Source organism: Aythya marila (assembly GCF_965140915.1).
Source record: "Aythya marila genome assembly, chromosome: 4".
NCBI lineage: Eukaryota > Metazoa > Chordata > Aves > Anseriformes > Anatidae > Aythya > Aythya marila.
Genome location: NC_139045.1, coordinates 71,225,298 through 71,234,648, shown reverse-complemented (window position 1 = coordinate 71,234,648; position 9,351 = coordinate 71,225,298). Strand labels below are relative to the sequence as shown.

Below are 9,351 nucleotides of genomic sequence, written 5' to 3'. Positions count from 1 at the left end.
GCCCATCCCTAGAGATGGGTACCTGATTTTGTTAACATTAGAATGATTTTTTTTTCTTTTCTCACTTTTCTTTGCTCTGAGACAGGGTGTAAGTCAGGTCCCAGCCATCAGGTGGGAGAAATCCCCATCTGAATGTTTTCTTGCTATGGTAGTAGTTAATAAAGCTTCTTTGTGACCCGTGTTAAATTGTGCTCATTATTGTGTGCTTGGAGTCCCTATATTCTATGAAAATATGCACTAAAAAGGGGTCTAATCCTGCCTAGACACCTACAAACCAAGAACTGCATGCTGGTTTCCAGCCCTGTGGAGTGCTCCACGCTTTGCAGGAGCACTGCATTACATCTGTGGGGGTTTGGGGGGATCTTTGTGCTGGCATGACTGGGAGCTGGCAAGCATATGAGGTTATATGGTAGGGTTAAAGTCACTCACAAAGCTCTTCTTGGTGTTTTGGTAGGATCAAATTTATCCCCTGATTGCCAGAAACTCCTGTACGTGAATCCTTGTGTTGTGCATCCTCTTAGCTACACCAGCTGCTGTTCACGTTTGCTGTTGCTGTAGCATGTTGTCTCTGAGATGCCAGTGAACTTCACAAAACATGAAGTCTGTCTGTGGCAGGAGTGTGTGCCACAGGTCTCATCACAGAGCTGAGAAAAACGGGGCAAGGACAGGCCGTGAGACCCACAGAGAACGACATGAACCAATAATGCCATTAAAATGAAAATAAGAGGGGAAAAAATACCCTAGAAATTACATTATTACTGCTGGTTGTCTCTATCATGTGGCATGACAGTCTATAGCTTGCATTTTAAAAAACGTCATCTATTTCTAAAACCTTTTTCCATATCCCTTTATTAAGGAGCTGTCCCTTTGTGACAAACAGCAGTTGGTCTGCTTGGCAGCAGAGCCATCTTTTTTTAATAGCCAGAAGCTTGTTCAAAGAATTACTCTGAATTCAGGATACCAGTAAACGTTTCGGGGGCACCAAAATGAGGAGGTCAAACAGCAGCCCTGCAAGGCTGCCGCTTTTGATTAAATCTCTGAAAACTTTCTGATAGCGTGGTTGCAAGCTGTAAGGTAAGCTGTTGGTTTTTTTAAGTTTCTCTTCATTGCCAGGAAAGACGTCTTCTGAATCCGAAGGCTGAAGACCTCAAGTTTGTGAGAAAGATCTCAAACAATTTTCTTCAGACAGGATCTTCTGTGAAGCTGTTTTATTCGTGATTGCAACAGCAGGCGTCCTGCCAATTAGGAGTGCATTGTATTAAACAAATCCCAACCTTTTATTCCCTATTTCCCGACACCTGATCACCTCCCCTGTTTCCTCATGGCTGAGTACTACAGGTTCACAAGCTACTTGTTGCTCCTCTATACCATATATGTGCAATTTTTCTTTTTTTGCAACCCTTTAATTTCTCCCTTTTCCCTTTTTTTTTTTTTTTTTTGCCTTTTCTTATATTTTGAGAACCTGTGATCTTTGTTTTACTGTTCTCACACTGCCCATCCTGTTTTTCTCAAGCTCCTACCTTATTTTTGGAACAGTGAGGCCTCCAACTGTCCCCTTATCTACTTGAGAGGGCTGCTGATGTGTGAGATCCCTGCTGGGAAGGGGACTGCAGCTGCCCAGGTCAGACCGAAGACCGTTTTCATCTCCCAGCCTGGTTGGGGTTTTAGTGGGAGTGATGCTGATTTATTCCTGAATTAATTTGCCTCCGTGCCGTTCGTTACAAGACAGTTAGGACGTGGTGGTACTTTCCACAATATTTCCCCTTTGTATTGGCATGGGTTTGGGGGTTAGGGGTGGCTTCTGTGAGCAGCTGCCCCTGTGTCAGAGCAGAGCCAGCTCCAGCTGCTCCAAAAGTGTTTTAATGCTCTTGATTGATGTGATCCCTGCTTTTAAGTGCTGATGAAGGTGTCCCCCCAGATCAAATGTGCCTTCACATAATATTATTCAGAATTACCTCTAAGTCTGGGCCAATCTCAGTAAGAATTGAAGTGTGTCCATGCCATGAGTTAAGGGGGAACAGGGCAAGAAAATCGAAACAAACCGTTGGAGCAGTTTTTCTCCATTTAACTTTAAAAAAATAAAATAAAATAAAATAAAATAAAATAAAATAAAATAAAATAAAATAAAATAAAATGGTTTCTCTGACAACCTTTGGAAGCTTCTGAAGCTACCTCCTGGCCTTTCTCATGTATTGAGCTACTCCCAGACTTTCTTTATATCTTTTTTTTTAAATGGTATCCCTGTATTTAACTAACTGTGTGACCCAGTCCAGCTAAAAACCTTTTCTTAAGCCATTAATCTAGTATTTCCAACATTTCCCTATTTGAAGGGAGCTGAAAACCCTATGAAGATGCTTTATCTTCCTTCTTTTTCAAGTCCAGGTACACTTACAGTAATATTTAAGGCCATGAGAGCAATACCTCTGTAAGGAGGAAGGTTTGGGTGGCTCTGCAGCATTGCCTTGAAGCCACAACAGGGCATGGTGTGATTGAGGGGGTGAAAATTGGTTCCCTCGTCTTCTGCTGCACGTGAATATTCAAGTGTCTTCTGCTGCAAGTGAATATTCATATTTTGAGTAAGCAAAGACATACAAATATACTTTGTCCTGTCTACTGACCGATGTTTTTTGTTTTTTTCTCTGTGTTTAGAAGACATTTTAGACGAGGCAACGAGGAAGGACCTGTTCACTGACGCTTTCTGTAAGGTTTGCGTGGCAGTGCTGCAGTCTGAGTCCCAAAGGATGTCCCACTATGAGGTAGGCTGGAAGGGAGGACTTCTCCTAGCATGCACTGGGTTTGGGTTTCTTTGGGGTTTCTGTATGGTGTTATAAAAAGCTCCTCAAGGCTTTTCATAGTCTTTCTTAAAGCTTAGCCATTAACCAGGTTTAAATGTTGTGATATTGAAGGGCAATCACCTACGTGTTGCAGGGCAATTATAGAAGGAATTGAACAGGTTCAGGCAATGCTGTGTATGGGATTGAAGCAGATCTACCCCGCGTGAGCCCAGAACATACGGACAGCATGGAGCAATGCTAACTACAGAGGAGTTCATTTATCTTCACCCAGAGACACACACGTGCTGCTCTGTCTGTGGGTGTCTGCGTGAGGCAGGTTGTATGAATTGTGCTGAAGGAGTTTCCTGGAACAAGTGTGTGCCTTGGGATATTGCTGTCCACACAGGAAATTGAGCTTTATTTTGAAACTTGATATTGATGGTTTGCATGCACAGACATTTCTGTCTTCTTGCCAGAGTTACTTCACAATGCCAGTTGCTCTCTGGTGTCTTTCTTGTTATTCACGTTATTAATTAAGATTCAAGTCTTGCAAGCTGTCCTACTTCCTTACTTTGATTTATGTTCAGCAGCACTTGTCCTGTCAAACTGAGAGTCCAGACTCTCAATTTGAGTTTCTCTTTCTTGGATCCAAATCCAGCTGGGGATAAAAGATGCAATTACAAAGTTACCTCACTTCACCATTGCAAGATGAATCGAGATGGAAGTAACTGACTCTTTCTCCTCAATTCTCTTTGTGTTGTCTAGCCAGGTGTGATAGGACCTCTTTGTCTTTGGTAATAGTGATATGATTTCCTCTGTAGCTCCTCAGAATCCTTAACAGCCACTTGGAAAGCATTGGATTAGAAAAAGACAAGCCACTTGTTTGACTTTCTGTGTTACCAGTGTATAGCGTGGCATGTGGGTAAGTATGTTAGAAGTGCAGGAGTGATGCACTGAGAAAGCATCTAAGAATTAATAAATAATCACAGATGAGGGAAGTATACATAATATGGGATTTGAGGTTACTGGACTAATGAATGCGCAGCAGAAATCTCCACAGACTTGCTCAATGCTGGAGATTGTCACCTTCTCCAGGGAGACCAGGCTTCTTTAAGAAGGTAAATCAGGTCGTGCTGCCTGTCAGTCCTCTGTGCCGCTACTCAGGATGGCCTTGATGTCAAACCCACCAGGTTTAGCATTAAAAGAGCTCAGTGGACCTGCTCTGTGGCATGGACACGTTCCCTTCCATACCTGGTTTAGTGTCTGTGTTTGTAGGAGGGTGTGTAAGGATTTTTGGTTCCCCAGGGTGTTGAGAGTAGGTGACTCTTAGGGCTGCCTGAGGCAAAATGTTAGGAGTAGTGCTAAATACTGTATTACTGATTAAAGAATGGTGTTGTCACATGAGCTGGCCTTTGTCTGGTTGTGGCTCTGCCCTATACAAATGCAGTTTGGCACGTGTAGAAGGCAATTTTGGATGAATGAAGTCCCAGTCGCTGGTTATTACACTGCTTGGCCCCGTGTTAATGAAACAGGAATAATTCCAATCTCTTCTCAGAGCAAAAAGCATACACGGAAAGTTTGCCTTTACACCCAAATGCACGCTGAGAAAGAAGAGAGGCAGGAGCATGGCAAAAAGAAGAAAACAAACTATGTTAATTTTCAGGTGACTATTCATCTGTGTCGCTAACTAAACTGTTTTCTTGTCCTTCAGTAAGTGCTTATGACTGAGCTTGCTCTTGCCTGTTTTCAGGTACATGGGAGTGGTGAAGCAGATAAAAATAAATACTGCAGTCTCTGCAACATGTTTTTTTCCTGCCCAATTACTGCATTGTCTCACTACTTGGGAAAGATCCACGCTAAAAACCTGAAACAAGCATCAACAGACAAAGTCCTGATGGCAGTACAGAGCACACAGCCTGTTCCTGGTAAGAACTGAATAATCTGCATTGCATGTGCTTTCCTGTTACTCTCTGAAACAAATACAGAGGTGTCTTCCTTCACCTGTCTCTTGGCCTTCTGTTCTGCCGAAGTTATGGAGCTGTGGCTTGGTAACTCCTTGGGTGGATAAACAAAGATACAAAATACCCAGTGAAACTCTGAAGCTGGGGAACCTTTCTTTCAAATTCTTAATCTTTCTAGCTAAAGGCAAATATTTCTGATTTTTTTATTGATGAAAGATGCTTGCAGTTGCTCAAAATATTCACTGCAGTCCTACAAGATGTTACTCTGATAAATTGTTAAATTAAAAAATAAAAAGTCTTCAAGCAACACTGAACTGGTGTTAGTTCAGTACAAGTTGCTGAACTCTCCCTCTGCAGGGTAAGTCTCTTCTTGGACTGTTTAAAGCCCTTAGAGTGAGCAGCCATCGAACAGAGTTGATTGATATGGTTTCTAATGGTGGGGTTTCTGAATATTCCATGTGTTCCTTATCACATCGTGCTCTTGTATCTTTGTAAGGACTAAGGGACTTGATAGGCTCAGTTCAGCCCCCAGCAGGCTGTTCTCCCTTCCAGCTCCATCGTTCTGCAATTACCTACTTTGCCCATGGAATTGGTTTAGCCCTTCCTTTGCTGTGCCATCAGCAGGTTTATCCTCTGCTTCCATCTCTCCAGCTTTACAGAAGCCATCAGCTGAGAAGCCCTTGCTGCCTTTGAAAGCTGAGGAGTTTGCAACCTCCAGCACGAGTTTGGAGTTTAACGATACGAAGTACTGCCGGCTCTGCTGTGCTCCCTTCGATAATCTGTTCTCAGCCCAGCAGCATTATGTTGGGAAGAAACACAGAAGAAACATAGCACGGAAAAAAATAATGGAGGAGCTGGGAGACGAAGCTCTGCTTGCAGAAGTCAGAATAAATGGTAAGCAGAACGTGAGCAAGTGGGGACAGCTTGAGTAGTTAGCTCTGATTTGGGCAAGGAAATGAGAGACTTCTCCTTTGCTGCAGAACAAGTTCATTTCTTCCTTTCTGTTCAGTCAGTGAAATGCTGGAGTTCTATGTCTCTGACAACTTCTAATTCTTATAATGTCTTCCATTAATCTTTTGTTCACCACACTGATTGCTGTAATTCCTTCAGTCTTCCCACATAAGGAAATTTGTTTCCTAAATGGTCATTATTCTCCAGCCTCCCATCAGGACAGCCTCCAGCTCTAGCACTGTGTCCAAGGCCCTGGTGTCGTACCAGTGCAACTTGCATTTGTTTTAGTGGGTCTTCTGTAACAAAACTGTTGATCATCTGGGCTTGTGCAACAGAAGAGTTGATCCTCCCTTTAGTAAAGAATTCAAAATTCTACTTGATACTCAGAAGTTGTTGTTATTGTTTTTAAGTCATTGTTATTCAATAAATTATTCTATAATTTAAAGAAAATGGTGCATTTTGATGCAAAGCAGCAGCCCATTGGAATTAACACTGCGCTTTGCTCTTGGGTTTGCATGGGGAAAACAATGACTTGGTGTTTTTTTTTTTTTAATTATTTTATATACTTATGTCTATGAGTAACACAGCTTGTAAGAGAAGAGAGCGTGACAACCTCGAAAACACAAGGACCTTAACTTGTATTTGGCTGTCTCTGCATCCTGGATTCGTAATGTACTGTTTGACAGTTCTCTCAGCATCTTCTTGTCAGAGTTGAGCCAATGTTTTGTGAATGTTTGAGCACTTAACGTTTAAATTCAGACAAGATCAGTGTGAATCTGGACTGACTGGTGTCTGTTGGTGCCTGCTTTGGGTCAGGTGCTTACAGTACTATTTAATTTTTCAGTACAGTTCTTTCTTATCAGCATTTGGTAACAGTTCACTAGAATTACCTTAAATCATTGCCGTCATCAGAAGTATTCTTTGTTAGTACTTGAAAATGGTTAAACTGCAGCTGTACAGCTCTCTTCATGAATACTGTTCTAGTGTAAAATTGAGATGTTGCAGCAGGGACGTTGTATATGTCTGTAGGAGCTGATTATGGGAACATCATGTTAGGACTCTTGCATGGAGGGGGAGGATTGTGATGAGTTTTGCATTTCATTTGCAGTCTTTCTAACCTACAGATTCCTTATTCTCTGTGGCTTGGCATGGTCCTTACACGTGCCGTGTTTGTAATGTCATGTTTTCATCTATAGAAATGTACCAGTCCCACGTGCAAGGGAAAAAACACCAGATGAGGTAAGTCACTAAGTCTTTTGTTACTCTTCCTCTATAGCTTCTACTTTCAAGTTTCTACTAAAGACTTTGCTTTCTTCAGTAGCCCAGCTGTCTGCTGTTAAGGGACTTTGACCAGTTATTGTGGTTTTTTGGTTTTGTTGTTCTTGTGGGATTTTTTTTTACTGTTTTTGTTTTAATTTGGTTTTGGTTTGGTTTATTGCCTTTAAGGGTCACTGTCTGTTTTAAGCATCATACTTATGACTGATGTTCACTCTTGGAGTTCCTACAGCTGCAGCTTCGATGGCAGCCCACAAAAAAGGTCCTGAACCTTGTGGTTTTCCCACTTCTTTTACTATCCCCAAATATTTGCTTCTCTGGGGACAGCAGCATTTTGGCACTCAGTGCTTAGTCAGCCTAGAAGGAAATGGTCTGAATTCTAAGATTCCTGTTGACAGAGCAAATAGACCTTAATCCTGAAAAGTGCCAGGTCTCCACTGACTGTTCAGTGAACTTAAAGGTTCATCAGCATGCATCTTACCTTTGGCATAAGATGATTTGTGGGATAAATGATAGTTCTTACTTTCCCTTTAACCCAGAACAGGCACCGTAGCCTGTGTTAATTGCAGAATGGATATTGTGGTGATTTAAGATCTATCTTTTTTGAGATTGCTATGCAAGTAGGCCAAATATCAAAATTGCTTTCATGTTAGACGTACTGATGAGACATTTTAAGTGAAGGTGCAATAATAATATAACCACAGTAGTGGGACTGAATCTGTTCCCTGTCATTTCAGCTGATTTGGAAATATGATCATGTATAAGAGGTTTCATGTAGGTACAGAGAGCAACACACTTGCAATATGTTCTTTTTGTAACTCTGGAAATATAAATAATTTTATTATGCATGTCTTTCTGCCCTCCTGACTTTTTTTTTTAACTCAACAAATCCTAAGCAAATTGATCAATATTAATAACTGTGATTTTTCTATCCAATTTATGCAGAGCAACAAAGGTTGTCGAAATTACAGAGAATTCAAGGAAAACTAATGAATTAACAGATTGCATTCAAGTTCCGAAAGCTACAGGTCTAGAGCAAAGAACATATTTGAGAACAGCAGAAGAGGAAGAGTTTCAAGATAAAGATGCCAAAGGAGGAATTGACCTCGGTGGGGTTGTGTCTTCAACCTTTAAGCGTGAACAAGGCTGGCACTCCAACGTTTTCTCAGAAACCCAGTCACCTCCAAATAGTGGGGAAAAGAGATCGCCCAGTTGGCCATCAGCTTGTGAGCATGCACTGGAAAAGACACCTAATTGTAACGTGGGACACTGTGCAGGAGAGCAAGCATCTGAGGTGGCCACCATCAGAGATAAAGGCTTTAGACAGTCAGTTGCAGAATCTAAAGACTACTGCAAACTTGAGGTTGATGAAACTTTTACCATCTGCTACAGTGAACAGAAACTTCAGATAAAACATAACGAGGAGGAAAAATACATTAGTGAAGAGCTGAAGTGTAAGAAAGAAGCCACAACACCAAAAAGGAAGGAAAGTAGTGAATATACAGATTTTGGAAAAGAAAACGAGAGGCAAAAGCGAATTAAATTTGACGTAGACTTGGTAAATGAGAAGAAATCAAAGCCTTATAAAGGCGAAAGACTTGAACAAAACTCTGCTGAGAAAGAGAGCACTAAGCACAGAAAGGATGAAGAGAAGCCACAGACAGATGGCAAAACAGAAGAAGAGCTACTTTGGGATTAATCCATCTTTGGATACTGATACAGGTTTTGTTTAGCTTTAAGAAGCTGATTCTGGTTGTAGTTTCTCTAAAGCACTTTGTAAACTGCAGTGGCTGTTTTGCTGTTGTTGTCTGCTAAAAAAAAAGGTTTTGTTCCAATCTGGAAGCAAGGAGAAGCCAGTCTTATGCCAGGCTTTTGGATAGTAGTTATGAATCAATTGTTCGTTGTTACATGTACACCAGCCATTGCAGTGATGTGACCTTGAAAGTCTGTAATCTCTTCTGGAATATTCCTCAGATAAAGGACAGTAGCTTACAGAATATTCTTGGAAATTCACCCAGATGTATAGCTTTTTTGTCCTAATACTAATAGAGATTTCTTTTAGTTTTGCAGGAGAGTACATGAGGTCGGCACAATAAGTAAGGGCATCACAGTGTTCCTGGCTACATCTGTAACGTTTCACGGACAACTCTTAAAGAAGACCATGAAAGACTTTTCATTCCAGATCTTATTTGCTACTGTTATTTTATTCCACATGTTTCTGAGAGTTAAAAAGGTTTATTAAATATGCAACTGGTTGTCAGATTTACATCTAATAAATTAATTTTTCTGATTGTAATCCTGATTCTTAGTTTAATTTTGAAAACCCAGAAAAGGTGCAATACGCAAAAGTAATAGCTAACATGAGGCTCTTTTCTGCTTCACTCACTCAA

General features: G+C 41.1%; 1 protein-coding gene across 1 annotated transcript; it reads left to right on the top strand.

Moving 5' to 3' along the window:
• Positions 1-2,689: 2,689 nt before the first annotated feature.
• On the top strand, positions 2,690-9,072 carry KRCC1 (lysine rich coiled-coil 1). Its single transcript, XM_082759504.1, has 6 exons — positions 2,690-2,756; positions 4,330-4,437; positions 4,525-4,699; positions 5,387-5,629; positions 6,811-6,925; positions 7,907-9,072. Exons 1-6 carry the CDS (start codon positions 2,742-2,744, stop codon positions 8,658-8,660), a joined length of 1,410 nt encoding a protein of 469 aa, XP_082615630.1. The 5' UTR covers positions 2,690-2,741; the 3' UTR covers positions 8,661-9,072.
• Positions 9,073-9,351: the final 279 nt, after the last annotated feature.